We start from the raw sequence: 20,952 nt of genomic DNA on the forward strand, positions 1-20,952 counted from the left end.
GATGCTAGTCGTAGGTACTCGTGGCATCAAGTAGGTCGGGGCGTTTTTCTAGCCTGATGGAAAATGTCCACGAGTAAAAAGGGTCGTGAATTAGGTGGTGAAAGTGGGACAGGCCCTTTACCCCTCTGACAGCAAGCTAGAGTGAACTGAAGTGAACAGGGTTGCTAGTCCCACCATGCCACTATGATAGAGTGGTTGAAAGGATATAGGAGCAGGAGTTTGTGGGCGAATTCAGCGGATGGGACGATCCAGCTGTGCATCATCAACGTCACCTTCACCGTCTCGCTACTGCACCGCAGGTTCCCGTCCACATCTGTGGGGACACAAAACATCAGGTCACACACGCGAGGCTCACCAGGCATTAAGGGCGGCACGGTGGCACAGCGGTAGAGTTGCTGCCTCACGGCGCCAGAGACCCGGGTTCGATCCTGACTACGGGTGCTGTCTGTACGGAGTTTGCACGTTCTCCCCGTGACCTGCGTGGGTTTTCTCCGGGATCTCTGGAATCCGCCCACACTCCAAAGACGTGCATGTTTGTAGGTTAATTGGCTTCGGTAAAATTGAAAGTTTAGTTTAATCTAGTTTAGAGATACAGCGTGGAACCAGGCCCTGTGGCCCACCGAGTCCACACCGACCAGCAACTCCACACACTAACACTATCCTACACACACTAGGGGACAAGTTTCATTTATACCAAAGCCAATTAGCCTACAAACCTGTATGTCTTTGAAGTGAGGGAGGATTCCAGAGATCCCGGAGAAAACCCACGCAGGTCACGGGGACAACGTACAAACTCCGTACAGATGGCACCCGTGGTCACCTGCGTGGGTTTTATCTGGGTGCTCCGGTTTCCTCCCACACTCCGAAGACTTACAGGTTTGTAGGGTAATTGGTTTGGTGTAAATGAAAATTGTCCCCGTGTGTGTGTGTGTGTGTGTGTGTGTGTGTGTGTGTGTGTGTGTGTGTTCACACAGAGAGTGTGTGTGTGTGTGTGTGTGTGTGTGTGTGTGTGTGTGTGTGTGTGTGTGTTGTGTGTGTGTGTGTGTGTGGCAGGTGTGTGTGTGTGTGTGTGTGTATGATAGTGTTAAGCCCCTGTCTCACTTAGGAAACCTGAACGGAAATCTCTGGAGACTTTACGCCCCACCCAAGGTTTCCGTGTGGTTCCCAGAGGTTGCAGGTGGTTGCCGGAGGTTGCAGGTAGTGGAAGCAGGTAGGGAGACTGACAAAAACCTCCGGGAACCGCACGGAAACCTTGGGTGGGGCACAAAGTCCACAGAGGTTTCCGTTCAGGTTTCCTAAGTGGGACATGGGTATTAGTGTGCGGGGATCGCTGGTTGGTATGGACTTGGTGGGCCGAAGGGCCTGTTTCCACGCTGTATCTCTAAACTAAATTAAAGGTGGAAGGAGAGGAGTGGAAAGAGGAAGTTGACTCGATGCAAGAGGCTCTGTGTTCACCAACAGCTTGCTGTCGACCAGGTAGTCAGCATGGAATGAATGTACACACTCCTCACAAACAGCCCCCAAAAGCAGCAACACAGTCTAATTGAACACTGAGCGATACAGCAGGCGAACAGGCCCTTCGGCCCACCAAGTCCATGCTGTCCATCAATCACCCATTCACACTAGTTTCATGTAATAGCTTTTTTATGAGGAAAATTTATATGTGAATGCAAGAACTCCAGGTGCAGGTTTAGTTTAGTTTAGTTTAGAGATACAGGTTGGACACAGGCCCTTATGATTATGGCTGATCATCTAAAGTCAGTACCCCATTCCTGCTTTCTCCCCATATCCCTTGATTCTGTTAGCTCTAAGAGCTAAATCTAACTCTCGCTTGAAAAAATCCAGTGATTTGGCCTCCGCTGCTCTCTGTGGCAGAGAATCCCACAGATTCACAACTCTCTGGGTGATAAAGTTTTTCCTCATCTCAGTCCTAAATGGCCTAGCCCTTATTCTTAAACTGTGTGACACCTGGTTCTGGACTCCCCCAACATGGGGAACATTCCTGCATCTAGCCTGTCCAATTCTTGATATCCTCTCATCCTTCTAAATGCCAGTGAATACAAGCTCAGTTGACCCATTCTGTAATGATATGTCAGTCCTGCCATCCCGGAAATTAGACCGACAGTCAGACAGACAGACAGACAGACAGACAGACAGACAGACAGACAGACAGCCCGTTATGCAGGCGGGGGACAGGGCAAGCGGGGGGAGCGCTGTCTGAGTGAAATTCACATGGTGCCAAGCTAATGTGATACAGACACACACCGCGATGAACAGGAAGGTTGCCGCTGTAATTAAGACGGTGAAAGCACAGTGTACGGGAATGGTCACGCACGTCCTTTAAAGGGGGGCGCGGAGAGGGGCGAGAAGTCAGGAGAAGGGGAGACGTGGTGGGGAGAAGGAATGGAGACTACTTTTAAGAAGCCAGAAACACACGGCTGTGAAGGTATAGGTGACGTTTCAGGTCGAGACTTGACATTACTGGTCGGTTATCCTTGGTTCAGAAAACTACTGATTACGTTTTTTCCTCCCAATGAGCCAAGGAAATTCACTGGTCAGCACCGGCTACAACCTACGAGAACCTTCGACCTCCCGGCGACCCACCTACGGCACGAGAATTCTCGCTACACTCCATGGCGGCTTCATTCTGCTCGCCGCTAATTTGTCAACATGTTGAAAGATTCAGCGGCGATCATAATGAGGCCGCGACTAGGTCCTAGAATGCGGGAACTCCTCACGACCATGAAGGCAACTCCCCGGCAACCACCCGCGAACATGTGGCGACCACAAAGTCTCCTGCAGTCGTCCAAGTGGTACAAGCCCGTTAGGCAGCAACTCTGCCACTGCCAAATAATGCCACATAATGCAGGTCATGGCATCTACGAGCACAGTGTCCATCGGACTGACGAAGGAGGGACCATTGGTGAACAAAAGTACAGTGGTAAAGAAGGCAGATGCTATGCTTGCCTGCACTGGTCAGGACATTGGGCATTAGAGTCAGGAAGTCTCTGGAGTTCCAGAGACTTCTGGAGTTTAGTTCAATTTAATGGAGGTGCTACATCTTGGCAGGACAAATCAAAATAGGACGTACATGGTAAATGGTAGCGAATTGAGGAATGCAGTTGAACAGAGGGATCAGGAATAACTGTGCACAGTTCCCTGAAGGTGGAATCTCATGTAGATAGGGTGGTAAAGAAAGCTTTTGGTGTGCTGGCCTTTATAAATCAGAGCATTGAGTATAGAAGCTGGGATGTAATGTTAAAATCGTACAAGGCATTGGTGAGGCCAATTCTGGAGTATGGTGTACAATTTTGGTCGCCAAATTATAGGAAAGATGTCAACAAAATAGAGAGAGTACAGAGGAGATTTACTAGAATGTTGCCTGGGTTTCAGCAACTAAGTTAGAGAGAAAGGTTGACCAAGGTCTTTATTCTCTGGAGCACAGAAGGTTAAGGGGAGACTTGATAGAGGTCTTTAAAATGATGAGAGGGATAGACAGAGTTGACGTAGATAAGCTTTTTCCATTGAGAGTAGGGAAGATTCAAACAAGGGGACATGATTTGAGAATTAAGGGACAGAAGTTTAGGGGTAACATGAGGGGGAACTTCTTTACTCAGATGGTGGTAGCTGTGTGGAATGAGCTTCCAGTGGAAGTGGTGGAGGCAGGTTCGATTTTATCGTTTAAAAATAAATTGGATAGGGATATGGACGGGAAAGGAATGGAGGGTTATGGTCTGAGTGCAGGTAGATGGGACTAGGGGAGAATAAGTGTTCGGCACGGACTAGAAGGGTCAAGATGGCCTGTTTCCGTGCTGTAATTGTTATATGGTCATAAGTCATGCGGCAAGGTTCTAAAGCTTTGGTCAGGCTGTATTTGGAGTATTATACACAGTTTTGGTCACCCCATAACAGGAAGGATGTGGAGGATGCAGAAGTGGTTTACCAGACGTTGCCTTAGCTACAAGCTTGGACAAACTTAGATTGTGTTCTCAGCATCACCATAGGTTACAGGAGGGACCTGCTGGAAAGTTTATTGAAGTATATCGGGTGGCGTGGTGGTGCAGCGGTAGAGTTGCTGCCTCTCAGCGCCGGAGACCCGGGTTCGATCCTGACTACAGGTGGAGTTTGTACGTTCTCCCCGTGACCTGCGTGGGTTTTCCCCGGATGCTCCGGTTTCCTCCCACACTCCAAAGACTGTGCCGGGACCTTCGAAAGACTGTGCCGGTTGGAAGGGAGTTAGCGGGGTGGTGTTTGGGATCAGGTCCAGTGGTCATGTTATCTGCGACTACACTGCCCACCTGACTGACCACCCATTAGTAGATCCTTCTGCAGCTAAAACTCCAGAGAAGGGAGGTCCATTGGTGAAACTGGAGCTTAGCAAGAAAGCAAGGAACTAAAAACAAATTTAAAGCCCTGTCCCACGGTACGAGTTCATTCCAAGAGCTCTCCAGAGTTTGCCCTGATTCGAACTCGGAGATTTACGGTAATGGCCACTCGTCGGTACTCGGGGCTCTCATGGACATTTTTCAACATGTTGAAAAATCTTCACGAGTCTTCCCGTGCTTACCTGCCGTTAGCGAGTCTTCCCGAGTACCTGCCGTTAGCGTTAAGAGACGTCCCCGAGCTCCGACGTACCCGCTACGTTCATTCTCCGTGCTTACCACGAGTTTGATTTTTTTTAAACTCGGGAGAGCTCTTGGAATGAACTCGCACCATGGGACAGGGCTATTAAGAACTTCTTAAACATTCTTAAAAAGGGGCAGCACGGCGGCGCTGCAGTAGAGATGCTGCCTCATAGCGCCAGAGACCCGGGTTCGATCCCAACTACGGGTGCTCTCTGTACGGAGTTTGTACGTTCTCCCCGTGACCTGCGTGGGATTTCTCCGAGATCATCAGTTTCCTCCAAAGACGTACAGGTTTGTAGGTCAATTGGCTTGATAAAATGTAAAAAAAAAATATTGTCCAGTACTGAGTGATGCTAGAATTTTTCAGCATACTATACCCAGCTCCAGATCCAGAAATGAGGGGGGAACCTCATTGAAACTTACCGAACAGTGAAAGCCTGGGGAGAGTGGATGTGGAGAGGATGTTTCCACCAGTGGCAGAGTCTGGGACTAGCCTCAGAATTAAAGGACGTTCTTTTAGGAAAGAGAAATTTGTTTAGTCAGAGGGTGGTGAATCGGTGGAATTCTTTGCCACAGAAGGCTGTGGAGGCCAAGTCTGTGGATATTTTTAAGGCAGAGATAGATAGATTCTAAATTAGTACGGGTGTCAGGGGTTATGGGGAGAAGGCAGGAGAATGGGGTTAGGAGGGAGAGATAGATCAGCCATAATTGAGTGGTGGAGTGGACTTGATGGGCCAAATGGCCTGATTCTACTATCACTTCTGACCTCATGAAATTAATAACAGCCAGGAGAGTGCTTTTAATTTAGAGATACAGCGTTGAAACAGGCCCTTCGGCTTTCCATGTCCGTGCCGACCAGCGATCCCCGCACACTAACACTATCCTACACACATCAGGGACAATTCCACACTCCAAAGCCGTGCAGGTTTGTAGGCTAATTGGCTTGGTAAAATTGTGCATTGTCCCTAGTGTGTGTGTAGGATAGCGGTAATGTGTGGGAATCGCTGGTCAGCGCCGTCTCGATGGGCCGAAGGGCCTGTTTCCGCATTGTATCTCTAAACTAACCTAAACTGAAATACATTTTCTTTTCAAATTGGACATCAAAAAGATATCCTTATGGCAAAGCAGGCAAGTGGGAAACAAAGGGACAAGGCCTGATACGTCACCAGTCCATTCACTGCCTCTGCAGATGCTGCCTGACCCGCTGAGTTACTCCAGCACTGTGCGTTCTGTTCAAGCCTCATTAATCTGTCCACACAGTCACCCAGTGCCTTGTGACAGGATTTCTATCCCCCATTTTCTCCTCACTCCCCACTTTCTTCATCAGTGTGGGCAGGGGTTATGGGGAGAAGGCAGGAGAATGGGGTTAGGAGGGAGAGATAGATCAGGCATGATTAAATGGTGGAGTAGACTTGATGGGCCGAATGGCCTAATTCTACTCCTATTCATTATCTGATGAAAGGCCTCCACCCTTGAATGTTAGCTCGAGTTCTCTTCCATGGATGCTGCCTGACCAGCTGAGCATTTCCAGTAATACTGGATAGAGTGGATGTGGGGAGGATGTTTCCACTAGTGGGAGAGTCTAGGACCAGAGGTCACAGCCTCAGAATTAAAGGACGTACCTTTAGAAAGGAAATGAGGAGGAATTTCTTCAGCCAGAGGGTGGTGAATCTGTGGAATTCATTGTCACAGACGGCTGTGGAGGCCATGTCAGTGGATATTTTTAAGGCAGAGATAGATAGATTCACAATTAGTACAGTCAGAGGTTATGGGGAGAAGGCAGGAGAATGGGGTTAAGAGGGAGAGATAGATCAGCCATGTTTGAATGACGGAGTAGACTTGATGGGCCGAATGGCCTGATGAATACTTTGTCAACGTGTTGCTACATTCCGGTTGAATCCGCTGGGAATGTTTGGGAAACAGGAGAGGGGATGGGAGCTACAGAGTGAAACCAAGTTCACATTTGTGTCTCTCTATTCTCGGCTGGAGAAATGGTGACTTGTAAATGTTCCCCAGACGTTAGTGAAGGTAACGAGACCAGGCCATCGTGTGTTAGCGTGTAGTACAGCAACGCCTTCAGTACCTGCCGTTGACCTTGTGAGCTGCAGCCAGTGAAGACCACAGCTCCACTTCATCCCAACCTGTCCCACACCACCACTGGCTTGTTTGTCAAACGCAAATGTACATCAAGCCATTCACTCAAACTGCCCACAGCCACATGCACACTCACACTGACACACACACACTGACACGCCCACAGTGACACACACTGACACACACACGCACTCACACTGACAGTGACACACACACACACTGACACGCACACACTGACACACGCACACACACACACACACACACACACACACTGACACACACACACTCACACACTGACACACACACACACACTGACACACACACACACACTGACACACACACGCACACTGACACACACACACACACTGACACACACACACACACATTGACACACACACACACACACACACACACACACACTGCCACACACACACTGACACGCACACACACACACACACTCATACTGACATGCACACACTGACACTGACACACACACCACACTCACAAACTCACACGCGCACACACACACACACACACACACACACACTGACACACACACACAGACGCACACACACACACACACACTGATACATAAACTCACACTCACACTGACACACAAATATACACCTCCCACACACATATACATCCATTCAAATACACACGTTCACTCATTCACACACGCACTCACATACATACTTTCACACACGTGAACTCACGCTCACATACACTCACCCTCACATGCACTCTCACACAGGCATTCACACCATGTGTGTACTCACACACACTCACACCCATTGAGCTACACACACACTAACAGCCATTCACACACACACACTCACACTCATTGACACATACACTGGCATACACACTCACACTGACACCCGCAACACATTCTCACACTCACTGATACACACTGTCACCAACACACACACACACACACACACACACTCATCTACACACACTGAAACTCACACACAAATACACTCCAGTCATACACAATGACTCACTCACACTCACGAATACTGACAATCTGACATGCACTTATTCAGACTCACACACTGACACTCACCCACACACACTAACACTCACACACTGACACCCATTGGTACACACTGCACACTCACACTGACACTCACTCACACAATGACACCCACACACCATCACTCTCACACACTGATACAAACACGTTTGCACACTCACACACACATTGACACTAATACATGCTGACACACACACACACAATGAAATTCATACACGAACCCTCACACACACACACAAACTCACACAGACACACACATATACACACTCACTTGTTGATTCACACAAACACACAAACTCAACCAGTGACACACACACACACACACAAATTCACACACTTGACACAGAATGACCACACTGACACGCACATACACATCATGACACTCATACACGCTGGCACACACACACTCTCTCACTCACACGCACAGTGACACACATGCACACTCTCTCTCTTGCACTGTCACACAAACTGATGCTCAATGACACACTCACTGACACACACACACGCTCTCTCTCACACATTCTGCCACATGCTGTGCTGCAGCCGCAGTATTGTGTGTGTGTTTATGCGCGCGTGTGCGAGTGCGTGAGTGTGCGCGCGCATGGCGCGCATGTGTATGTGTGCGCATGTGCGTGAGTGTGTGCGCGTGAGTGTGCATACGTGGGGGTGCGTGTGCGTGAGCGTGAGTGTGCACGGGTGAGTGTGTGTGTGTGCACACCCGCGTGAGTATGTGTGCGTGAGTGCGCGCGCATGAGTGTGTGTGCTTGAGTGTGTGTGCGTGCGTGAGTTTGTGTGCGTGCGCGCGTGAGTGTGCGCGTGAGTGGGCACGCGTGTGGGTGAGTGTGTGTGCGTGAGTGTGCGCGCATGTGCGTGAGTGTGTGTGCGTGTTGGTGAGTGTGTGTGCGTGAGTGTGTGCGCGTGTGCGTGAGTGTGTGCGCGTGAGTGTGTGCGCATGTGCGTGAGTGTGTGTGCGTGAGTGTGTGCACGTGAGTGTGTGCGCATGTGCGTGAGTGTGTGTGCATGTGAGTGTGTGCGGTAGTGTGTGTGCGTGAGTGTGTGCGCATGCGTGAGTGTGTGTGCGCGTGTGCATGAGTGTATGTGCGTGTGTGTGCATTAGTGTGTGCAAATGTGTGTGAGTGTGTGCACGTGAGTATATGTACGTGTGTGTGAGTGTGTGCGCATGTGTGTGCGTGTGTGTGAGTGTATGTACGTGTGTGTGAGTGTGTGCGCATGTGTGTGCGTGTGTGTGAGTGTATGTGCGTGTGTGTGAGTGTGTACGCGTGAGTGTGTGTGCGTGTGTACAGGGGGCACTCACCGAAGGACTGGATACATTTGTTGAGGAGCTCGTTGAGAGTGAGTGCCTTGGTGAGGGGGCTCATGGACATGATGGCCTTGGCTTTGCTGATCTCGGCGGGGCTGGGGCAGGTCATACGGCGTCGGCACTGCCGCTGTGAAGCCTTGGTGACCAGCACGCTCTGGCACTCATGCCGGGACTTCCTGTGGCCGGAGAGAGGAGGCAGCGGTCAGTGGGGCAGCTCGTAGTGTTCACCAAGCCTTGTACTGTACCTCAGTACATGTGGCCATCTACACCCTTCCACACAGAGTGAGAGCAGAGCGGGGACAGATGGCAACGAACGACCAAGCACGCACGTCTAGACAGAGGAGAGAGAGGGACCACGCACGTCTAGACAGAGGAGAGAGATTAGCAAAGGGAGGAACCTCCACAGCCAAACACACTGACACACACACACTGACACACACACACACTGACACACACACACACACTGACACACACACACACACACACACACTGACACACACACACACAGACACACACACACACACACACACACACATACACACTGACACACACATGCACACACACACTGCCACACACACTGACACACCGACACACACACACAGCCACACACTGCCACACACACATGCACACTGACACACACGCACACTGACACACACACACATTGACACACACACACACAGACACACGCACACCGACACACTTGCACACCGACACACACGCACACTGACACACGCACACAACGATGCACGCACACTGACACACGCACACTGACACAAATGCACACACGCACACTGACACACACACTGACACATACGCACACTGACACACACACTGAGACACTCGCTAACACGCACGCTAACACACAAGCTGACACACACACTAACACACAAACACACACTCACCCCTGAAGTGAGTGAGAGCAGAGCGGAGAGAGAGGGGAGAGTGATTGCTCGCCAGGTCTAGAGAGCGCGGGGAGATTAGTAAAGGGAGGGACCGGCCTCCATTCTGTGGGATTGGCTTTCACTTGCAAATCCATGCCCCGTAACCGCAGCATACAACAATACCTCACAGAGTCGGATTCCAGTCTCAGACAATGACCTTTCCACGAAGAGAAAGTTGATCTCCTTCTCCCTTCATCTCTCTCGTTAGTTTAGTTTAGTTTAGAGATACAGAGCGATAACAGGCCCTTCGGCCCACCGAGTCCGTGCCGACCAGCGATCCCCGCACACTAACACTATCCTCCACACACTAGGGTCAATTTACATTTATACCGCTAATTAACCGACATGTTTGGAGTGTGGGAGGAAACCGAAGATCTCGTAGAAAACCCACGCAGGTCACAGGGGGAACGTACAAACTCCGTACAGACAGCGCCCGTAGTCGGGTTTGAACCCTGGTCTCCGGCGCTGTAAGTGCTGTAAGGCAGCAACTCGACCGCAGTGCCACCGTGCCACCCTGTTCTTCAACAAGAATGCATGAATGTACAAATAACAAAGTGCTGGAGGAACTCGCTGAGAGCGGGCACCAGTAACTGCAGGTTAGAGACATGCGCAGAATAGAAACATAGAAACATAGAAATTAGGTGCAGGAGTAGGCCATTCGGCCCTTCGAGCCTGCACCGCCATTCAATATGATCATGGCTGATCATCCAACTCAGTATCCCGTACCTGCCTTCTCTCCATACCCTCTGATCCCCTTAGCCACAATGGCCACATCTAACTCCCTCTTAAATATAGCCAATGAACTGGCCTCGACTACCCTCTGCGGCAGAGAGGTCCAGAGATTCACCACTCTCTGTGTGAAAAAAGTTTTTCTCATCTCGGTTTTTAAGGATTTCCCCCTTATCCTTAAGCTGTGACCCCTTGTCCTGGACTTCCCCAACATCGGGAGCAATCTTCCTGCATCTAGCCTGTCCAACCCCTTAAGAATTTTGTAAGTTTCTATAAGATCCCCTCTCAATCTCCTAAATTCTAGAGAGTATAAACCAAGTCTATCCAGTCTTTCTTCATAAGACATCCCAGGAATCAGTCTGGTGAACCTTCTCTGCACTCTCTCTATGGCAATAATGTCCTTCCTCAGATTTGGAGACCAAAACTGTACGCAATACTCCAGGTGTGGTCTCACCAAGACCCTGTACAATTGCAGGGTCTTGGTGAGACCACACCTGGAGTATTGCGTACAGTTTTGGTCTCCAAATCTGAGGAAGGACAGAATACCAAGTGATAGGAGCAGTATTAGGCCATTCGGCCCATCAAGACTACTCCGCCATTCAATCATGGCTGATCTAGCTCTCTCTCCTAACCCCATTCTCCTGCCTTCTCCCCATAACCTCTGACACCCGTACTAATCAAGAATCTATCTATCTCTGCCTTAAAAATATCCACTGACTTTGTCTCCACAGCTTTCTGTGGCAAAGAATCCCTCTGACAAAGGAAATTGCAACCCTTTCATGGGGGGGGGGGGGGGGGGGGGGGGGGGGTAGGGGGGGGCTGCTGCCACGTACAGCGGCAGGCAGTAAATGGAAACTGTTCGGCAAACTTTTACAACTATGTTGGCACCAAACATAGAAAATAGGTGTAGGAGGAGGCCATTCGGTCCTTCGGGCCAGCACCGCCATTCATATAATAACCATATAACAATTACAGCACGGAAACAGGCCATCTCGACCCTTCTAGTCCGTGCCGAACACGTATTCTCCCCTAGTCCCATATACCTGCGCTCAGACCATAACCCTCCATTCCTTTCCCGTCCATATAATTATCCAATTTATTTTTAAATGATAAAACGAACCAGCCTCCACCACCTTCACTGGAAGCTCATTCCACACAGCCACCACTCTCTGAGTAAAGAAGTTCCCCCTCATGTTACCCCTAAACTTCTGTCCCTTAATTCTCAAGTCATGTCCCCTTGTTTGAATCTTCCCTACTCTCAGTGGGAAAATCTTATCCACGTCAACTCTGTCTATCCCTCTCATCATTTTAAAGACCTCTATCAAGTCCTCCCTTAACCTTCTGCGCTCCAAAGAATAAAGCCCTAACTTGTTCAATCTTTCTCTGTAACTTAGTTGCTGAAACCCAGGCAACATTCTAGTAAATCTCCTCTGTACTCTCTCTATTTTGTTGACATCCTTCCTATAATTAGGCGACCAGAATTGTACACCATACTCCAGAATTGGCCTCACCAATGACTTGTACAATTTTAACATTACATCCCAACTTCTATACTTGTGATCCTGGCTGATTGTCCCCTATCAATAACCCATGCCTGCCTTCTCCCCGTATCCCTTGATTCCACTAGCCCCTAGAGCTCTATCTAACTCTCTCTTAAATCCATCCAGTGACTTGGCCTCCACTGCCCTCTGTGGCAGGGAATTCCACAAATTCACAACTCTCTGAGTGAAAACGTTTTTCTCACCTCAGTCTTAAATGACCTCCCCTTTATTCTAAGGTTGGATGCTGAACGAAGCATCCCACTGCACCAGGGTACAGGTGATTATAAAGTATCATTGAATCACTGAAGTGAACGAGTTCATCCAGCACCTTGTATTCTGCTCAAGACTCCAGTATGTGTCCGCTCCCATATCTCCACGCATAAATACAATCTCTTAGCCAAAGAGGTTTACGTTTTGGCTTAATATTATTTTTTTTAGAGACACAGCGCGGAAACAGGCCCACCGAGTCCACACCGACCAGCGATCTCCGCACACTAACGCTATCCGACACACACGGGGGGAAATTTAAACTTATACCACGCCAATTCACCTACAAATCTGCACGTCTTTGGAGTGTGGTAGGAGACTAGAGCTCCCGGAGAAAACCCACGCAGGTCACGGGAACAACGTACAAACTCTGTACAGACAGCACCCGTCGTCGGGATTGAACCCGGGTCTCTGGCGCAGTGAGGCAGCAACTCTACTGCTGCGCCACTGTGCCAAGTATATTGATGAGCTTTGTTTTGCAAACCGTCCAATCTAATCAGACAATATTAGTTTAGTTTACTTTAGAGATGCAGCACAAAAACAGGCCTTTCAGCCCAACGAATCCGTGCCAACCAGCGATCCCCGCACACTAACACTATCATGTATAGTCTTTCCGCTGACTGCATAGCACGCAACAAAACTTTTTCCCTGTACCTTATTGTTTAGTGGCAAGAAAATGAAATGAAACTCCGACACACACACACACACACACACACACACACACTAGGGCCAATTTACAATTTTACCAAAGCCAATTAACCTACAAACCTGCACATCTTTGGAGTGTGGGAGGAAACCGAAGATCTCAGAGAAAACTCACATGGTCACAGGGAGAACGTGCAAACTCCGTACAGACAGCAACCGTAGTCGGGATCGAACCCGGGACTCTGGCGCTGTGAGGCAGCAACTCTACTGCTGCGCCACCCTATACATACATACATACAAACACACATACATGAATACAATGAAACCAAATACAAGTAGAAAGGTGGAGAGAAACGAAAAAGACCAAAGTGTAGAATATATTTAGTTCAGTCTAGTTAATTGTCACGTGTACCGAGGTACAGTGAAAAGCTTTAGTTGCGTGCTAACCAGTCAGCAGAAAAACAATACATGATTACAATCGAGCCGTCCACAGTGTACAGATACAGGATAAGGGAATAATGTTTAGCGCAAGGTAAAGCCAGTAATGTCCGATCAAGGATAGTCCGAGGGTCACCAATGAGGTAGATAGTAGTTCAGGACCGCTCTCTGGTTGTGGTAGGATGGTTCAGTTGCCTGATAACAGCTGGGAAGAAACTGTCCCTGAATCTGGAGGTGTGCGTTTTCACACTTCTGTATCTTTTGCCCAATGGGAGAGGGGAGAAGAGGGAGTGGCCGGGGTGAGACTGGTCCTTGATGATGCTGCTGGCCTTGCCGAGGCAGCGTGAGGTGTAGATGGAGTCAGTGGAAGGGAGGTTGGTTTGTGTGATGATCTGGGCTGCGTCCAATGTCCGCAGTGAGGTGTGGTGGAGAATCGAGACTGTAGCCCAGTCTATGGAAGGACCGTTCAGAAGTGTGATCACAGTCATAGAGATATGCAGCATGGAAACAGGCCCTTCGGCCAACCTTGCCCATGCTAACAACATTAGCACACTGGGCTAATCACATATACCTGCATTTGGCCCATAACCCTCTAAACCCTTCCAATGCATATACCTCTCCAAGATAGACACAAAATGCTGGAGTAACTCAGTGGGACATGCAGCATCACTGGAGAGAAGGAATAGGTGACATTTCGGGTCGAGTTACTCCAGCATTTTCTGTCTATGTTCGATTTAAACCAGCATTTGCAGTTCCTTCCTACACATATATCTATCCAAATATATTTAAAAAATCGTAATTGTATCCTCTTTCGAGCTTCCACTGGCAGCTCGTTTAAGATAGGGACTGCCCTCCGAGTGAATAACTTGCCCCTGAGGTCCCTCTTAAATCACCCCCCTCTCACATTAAGCTTTTGCCTATCTATTTCTTTCACGCGGAAGGTATGTATGTGGAAGGAGCTGCCAGAGAAGGTAGTTGAGGCAAGTCCACTAACAGCATCTTAAAGACACCTGGACAGGTACGCAGGTATTCATATTGCCAGGTGACCTGGGCCCAGCACACAGATGTAATGTTAAGTTGCTGCCTCACAGCGCTGGCAGCGCCAGAGACGCGGGTTCGATCCCGACTACGGGCGCACTGTCTGTACGGACTTTGTACGTTCTCCCCGTGACCTGCGTGGGTTTTCTCCGAGATCTTCGGTTTCATCCCACACTCCAGGTTTGTACGTTAATTGGCTTCGGTAAATTGTCCCCAGTGGGCGGGTGAGAGCTAGTGCGAGGGGGGTCGCTGGTTGGCACATGCTCGATGGGCCGAATGGTCTGTTTCCGCCCAGTATCTGGTGCTTGAGGGCAGCAGCTTTACCGCTGCGGCACCGTGCCACCCTCAAAGTGCTGCAGTAACTCAGCGGGTCAGGCAGCATCTCTGGAGAACATAGATAGGTGACGTTTAGAGTCAGGACCACTTCTTCATGCTAGGTGGGGCATGTCATCTAGTCTCTCCTTATCTCACTGTGCCTTTTCTTCACTGGTTTTTGTCCAACCACCTGCCTATCACCCCCCCCCCCCACCTGTATCCACCCATCACTCCCCTTGAGTCAGCCTTGAAACGTCACCTTCCATGTTCTCCAGAGATGCTGCCTGACCTGCTGAGTTACTCCAGCACTTTGTGTCTTCTTTTGCAAAGCAGCATCTGCAGTTCCTTGTGCCTCTGGCAGACACTAATGGGGCTGTCCCACTGTATGAGCTAAACTCAGCGGGTCAGATGGACTGGAGAAGGGTCGAGGCCCAAAACGTCACCTATTCCGTTACTCCAGAGATGCTGCCTGTCCCGCTGAGTTACTCCAGCTTTTTGTGTCTATCTTCATAATGTCAAAATAAACGCATCTCCCCTGCCCGCACATGGTCCACATCCCTCCGTTCCCCCCATCTCCGTGTTTGGTTTAGTTTAGTTTTGAGATACAGTGCACAAACAGGCCCTTCGGCCCACCGAGTCCATGCCGACCAGCGATCCCCGCACACCAACACCATCCCACACACACACACTCGGGACACTGCATTTATACCAAGCCAATTAACCTACAAACCTGTTCGTCTTTGGAGTGTGGGAGGAAACAGAAGATCTCGGATAAAACCTATGCAGGTCACAGGGAGAACGTACTAACTCTGTACAGACAGCACCTGTAGTCAGGATCAAACCTGGGTCTCTGGCGCTGTGAGGCAGCAACTCTACTGCTGCGCCACTAACGTGCCTATCTAAAAGCCTCTATTATCTATCTGCCTCCACCACCACCCGTGGCTGAACACACCAGACCCCACCACCCTGTGTGTAAATCTCTGTCCGCACATCTCTTTAATCTTTGCCCCTCTCACCTTAAAGCTATGCCCTCTGGTCTTTGACATTTCTCAATAATCTCCAGATCTGGCTGACTCTAACAGATCTATTCCTCTCGTGATTTTATACACCTCTATAAGGTCACTCCTCATCCTCATGCGCTCCAAGGAATAAGATTGTCAAGGGCTTGGACACGCTAGAGGCAGGAAACATGTTCCCGATGTTGGGGGAGTCCAGAACCAGGGGGCCACACAGTTTAAGAATAAGGAGTAAGCCATTTAGAACGGAGACGAGGAAACACTTTTTCTCACAGAGAGTGGTGAGTCTGTGGAATTCTCTACCTCAGAGGGCGGTGGAGGCAAGTTCTCTGGATTGTTCCCGATGTTGGGGAAGTCCAGGACAAGGGGTCACAGCTTAAGGATAAGGGGGAAATCCTTTAAAACCGAGATGAGGAGAACTTTTTTCACACAGAGAGTGGTGAATCTCTGGAACTCTCTGCCACAGAGGGTAGTTGAGGCCAGTTCATTGGCTATATTTAAGAGGGAGTTAGATATGGCCCTTGTGGCTAAGGGGATCAGAGGGTATGGAGAGAAGGCAGATACGGGATACTGAGTTGGATGATCAGCCATGATCATATTGAATGGCAGTGCAGGCTCGAAGGGCCGAATGGCCTACTCCTGCACCTAATTTCTATGTTTCTATGTTCTCTATGCTTTCAAGAGAGAGCTTAATAGGGCTCTTAAAAATAGCAGAGTCAGGGGATATGGGGAGAAGGCAGGAACAGGGTACTGATTGGGGATGATCAGCCATGATCACATTGAATGGCGGTGCTGGCTCGAAGGGCCAAATGGCCTCCTCCTTCACCTATTGTCCATTGTCTATTGTGTATTGAATAGAGTCCCAGCCTGCTCAACCTCCCCCTGTAGCTCCAGCCCTCATGTCCTGGCAACATCCTCGGGCTTTGAGGTCTATGAGATCAATGAGAGAGGTATCGTCTCCAAGCAGGAGAGAGGTGGAGAGCTACAGGGAGTGATCTGGGCCCCGTATCTGAGGAAGGACCTGCTGGCTCTGGAGGGGGTCCAGAGGAGGTTTAAGAGACCTATCCCAGGAATGAGTGGGTTAACGTATGATGAACGTTCGATGGCACTGGGCCTGCACTCGCTGGAGTTTAGGATGAGAGGGGGGACCTCATTGAAATTTACCAAATAGTGAAAGGCCTGGATAGAGTGGATGTGGAGAGGATGTTTCCACTGGTGGGAGAGTCTAGGACCAGAGGCCACAGCCTCAAAATAAAAGGACGTACCTTTAGGAAGGAGATGTGGAGGAATATCTTTAGTCAGAGGGTGGTGAATCTGTGGAATTCACTGCCACAGACGGCTGTGGAGGCCAAGTCAATGGATATTTTTAAGATGGAGATTGATCAGTACAGGTTCTCAGGGGTTATGGGGAGAAGGCAGGAGAATGGGGTTGGGAGGGAAAGGTAGATTGGCCATGATTGAATGGCGGAGTAGACGCGATGGGCCGAATGGCCTCATTCTGCTCCTAGAACCTATGAACATGAAGATGATCACCAAAACTCCGGATACAGGCGTGGTCGGGATGAAGCAAGTCTGGGATATCCGGGAACGAGAGGTTCTCGGAGATCTCTGGGAGCTGTAGGGCCGGAAGAAGGATTTGAAAATGAATGTTTTGAATTAGCTACAAAGAGTTGGGGAAGTGAGAATTTCACTTCTGCTGCCTGAGATTGCTGGCAGCCTTTAATATGTCCTCAACCCTTGACACACACACACACACACACACACACAATGGGCCCATCGGGTTAAGGGCCGTCCCGCTATACGAGTTTACCCAAGAGCTCTCCCGAGTTTAAAAAAAAATCAAACTCGTGGTAAGCACGGAAAATGTATGTAGCAGGTACGTCGGAGCTTGGGACGTCTCTTAGCGGCTCGTAACGTTAACGGCAGGTACTCGGCAAACGCGGTACGCTCGTGAAGACTCGTGAAGATTTTTCAACATGTTGAACAAAGTCCACGAGAGCCCCGAGTACCTACGAGTAAATATACCGTAAATCTCCGAGTTTAAATCAGGGGAAACTCGGGAGAGTGGTGGAGGCCGGTTCTCTGGATGCATTCAAGAGAGAGTTAGATAGAGCTCTTAAAGATAGCGGAGTCAGGGATTATATGGGGAGAAGGCAGGAACGGGGTACTGATTGGGGATGATCAGCCATGATCACATTGTATAGCGGTGCTGGCTCGAAGGGCCTAATCCTGCACCTATTGTCTATTGTCAATGTGATAGAAACATAGAAACATAGAAATTAGGTGCAGGAGTAGGCCATTCGGCCCTTCGAGCCTGCACCGCCATTCAATATGATCATGGCTGATCATCCAACTCAGTATCCCATCCCTGCCTTCTCTCCATACCCCCTGATCCCCTTAGCCACAAGGGCACAGAGTTCCAGAGATTCACCACTCTCTGCGTGAAAAAAGTATTTCCTCTTCTCCGTTTTAAATGGTTTACCCTTTATTCTTAAACTGTGGCCCCTAGTTTTCCCCTAGATTGGGGATGATCACGGCTGATCATCCCCAATCAGTACCCCGTTCCTGTCTTCTCCCCATATCCCCTAACTCCGCTATCTTTAAGAGCTCTATCTAACTCTCTCTTGAAAGCATCCAGAGAACCTGCCCCCACCACCTTCTGAGGCAGAGAATTCCACAGACTCACAACTCTCTGTGTAAAAAATATTTCCTCATCTCCGTTCTAAATGGTTTACCCTTTATTCTTAAACTGTGGCCCCTAGTTCTGGACTCCCGCAACATTGGGAACATGTTTCCTGCCTCATGTTTCCTTCCTAGCGTGTCCAAACCCTTAATAATCTTATATGTTTCAATAAGAACCCCTCTCATCCTTCTAAATTCTAGAGTATACAAGCCCAGCCGCTCCATTCTATCAACATATGACAGTCCTGCCATCCCTGGAATTAACCTGGTGAACCTACGCTGCACTCCCTCAATAGCAAGAATGTCCTTCCTCAAATTTGGAGACCAAAACTGCACATAGTACTCCAGGTGTGGTCTCACTAGGGCTCTGTAACTCCAGTCAGACTGACTAAACTGCCTATAATAGACACAAAACGCTGGAGTAACTCAGCGGGACAGGCAGCATCTCTGGAGAGAAGGATTGGGTGATTTTTCGGGCGAGACCCTTCTTCAGTCTGAAGAAAAGTCTCGAAACGCCACCCATTCCTTCTCTCCAGAGATGCTGCCTATCCTGCTGAGTAACTCCAGCTTTTTGTGTCTATCTTTGGTGTAAACCAGCATCTGCAGTTCCTAGTCAGCCAGTCACAGATAGTCATCGAGTGATACAGCGTGGAAACAGGCCTCTCTGCCCAACTTACCCGCACTAACCAACATGTCCCATCTACCTGCGTTTGGCCCATATCCCTTGAAACCTGTCCTATCCATGTATGTACCAGTGTAATTGTTTCTTAAACATTGCAATAGTCCCTGCCTCGACTACCTCCTCTGGCAGCTCGCTCCTGTAAAACTTGATGGGCCGAATGGACTAATTCTGCTCCTATCACTTATGAACTTAAAGGAACTAGCTAGTACTGTCCGTACACACTCGAATTAAGCTGAAAGTATAGAGGAGCATCAAGTCATGACTCTTTCATTGTTCTATGAACCAAAAACAGGACAATGAGATCCTTAGGTAGACAAAAATGCTGGAGAAACTCAGCGGGTGAGGCATCATTTATGGAGCGAAGGAAATAGGCAACGTTTCAGGCCAAAACCCTTCTTCAGACAATGAGATTCTTACAGGCTTGTAAACACAGCACTCACAGACAAGACAATAAATATGGATAGGGAAGATTTAGAGGGATATGGGCCAAACGCAGGCAGGTGAGACTCGTGTAGACGGGCCATTTTGGTCGGCATGGATAAGATAATAATAATAATAATTTTATTTATAGAGCACTTTAAAAACAGACATAGCTGCAACAAAGTGCTGTACATCACTAATGACAAAAAAGTTAATACACACCAAAAATAACAATCAAAAGAAATAGTAGGAAAAGACATGTAAAATAAAGAAACATCAAAAACACCACAAACAGAAGCAAAGCCTCAGGCATGGTCAAAAGCCAGGGAGTACAAATGTGTTTTAACACTGGATTTGAAGATGGACAGAGAGGGGGCCTGTCTGATGTGCAATGGCAGGGTGTTCCAGAGTGCCGGAGCAGCAACAGAGAAGGCTCCATCCCCTCTGAGCCTCCGACTAGACCTCGGTACCTCCAGGAGCAGCTGACCAGCTGACCTGAGGGACCGGGCAGGAGCGTATGGGTGGAGCAGCTCAGAGAGGTAAGGCGGGCGAGCCCATTCAGAGATTTAAAAACAAATAACAGTATCTTAAAATGAACTCGAAAGTGCACCGGGAGCCAGTGTAGGGAGGCCAGAATTGGCGATATGTGCTCCCTCTTTCGAGTCCCTGTTAAAAGGCGAGCAGCAGCATTCTGAACCAACTGGAGACGAGCCAGTGAAGAACGAGCAACACCAAAATAGAGCGCGTTACAGTAATCCAGTAAGATGGGCCAAAGGGCCTGTTTCTACACTGGATGACTCTGAAATTATAAATTTAACAATAAATCCCTCATATTACTGCAAAAGATGATATCACATAATTCTCGTCTGAAGAGGGGTCTCGACCCGAAACGTCACCCATTCCTTCTCCACAGAGATGCTGCCTGTTACTCCAGCTTTTTGTGCCCATCTTTGGCTTCAACCAGAATCTGCAGTTCCTTCCGACACAAAACATAATTTACCTTGTGGTGTAAGCTGCTCACCTCCCGGAGCTGTGCGGCGGGTAGTACGTGTGGGCTGTGCACTGTGTTATGTCCCTCAGCAGAGTCGGCACTCTATGACAGAGGCTGCGAGACCCAGCCCGTTCCCTTTCCCTATCCTCCTCCCCGCTACAAGGCCAC

The 20,952-nt window shown here is 49.1% G+C and overlaps 1 protein-coding gene across 1 annotated transcript in view; it reads right to left on the bottom strand.

The window, feature by feature from the left end:
• rasgrp4 (RAS guanyl releasing protein 4) overlaps window positions 1-20,952 on the bottom strand; it is a 127,953-nt gene that overhangs the window by 47,591 nt on the left and 59,410 nt on the right. The window contains exons 2-3 of the mRNA XM_055663824.1: window positions 9,074-9,255; window positions 208-313 (exon numbers count right to left, since the gene is read on the bottom strand). Of these exons, the coding sequence (XP_055519799.1) occupies window positions 208-313; window positions 9,074-9,255 (288 nt within the window). The remainder of the gene's footprint in view (window positions 1-207; window positions 314-9,073; window positions 9,256-20,952) is intronic.

This window comes from Leucoraja erinacea, chromosome 38, assembly GCF_028641065.1.
Source record: "Leucoraja erinacea ecotype New England chromosome 38, Leri_hhj_1, whole genome shotgun sequence".
NCBI lineage: Eukaryota > Metazoa > Chordata > Chondrichthyes > Rajiformes > Rajidae > Leucoraja > Leucoraja erinaceus.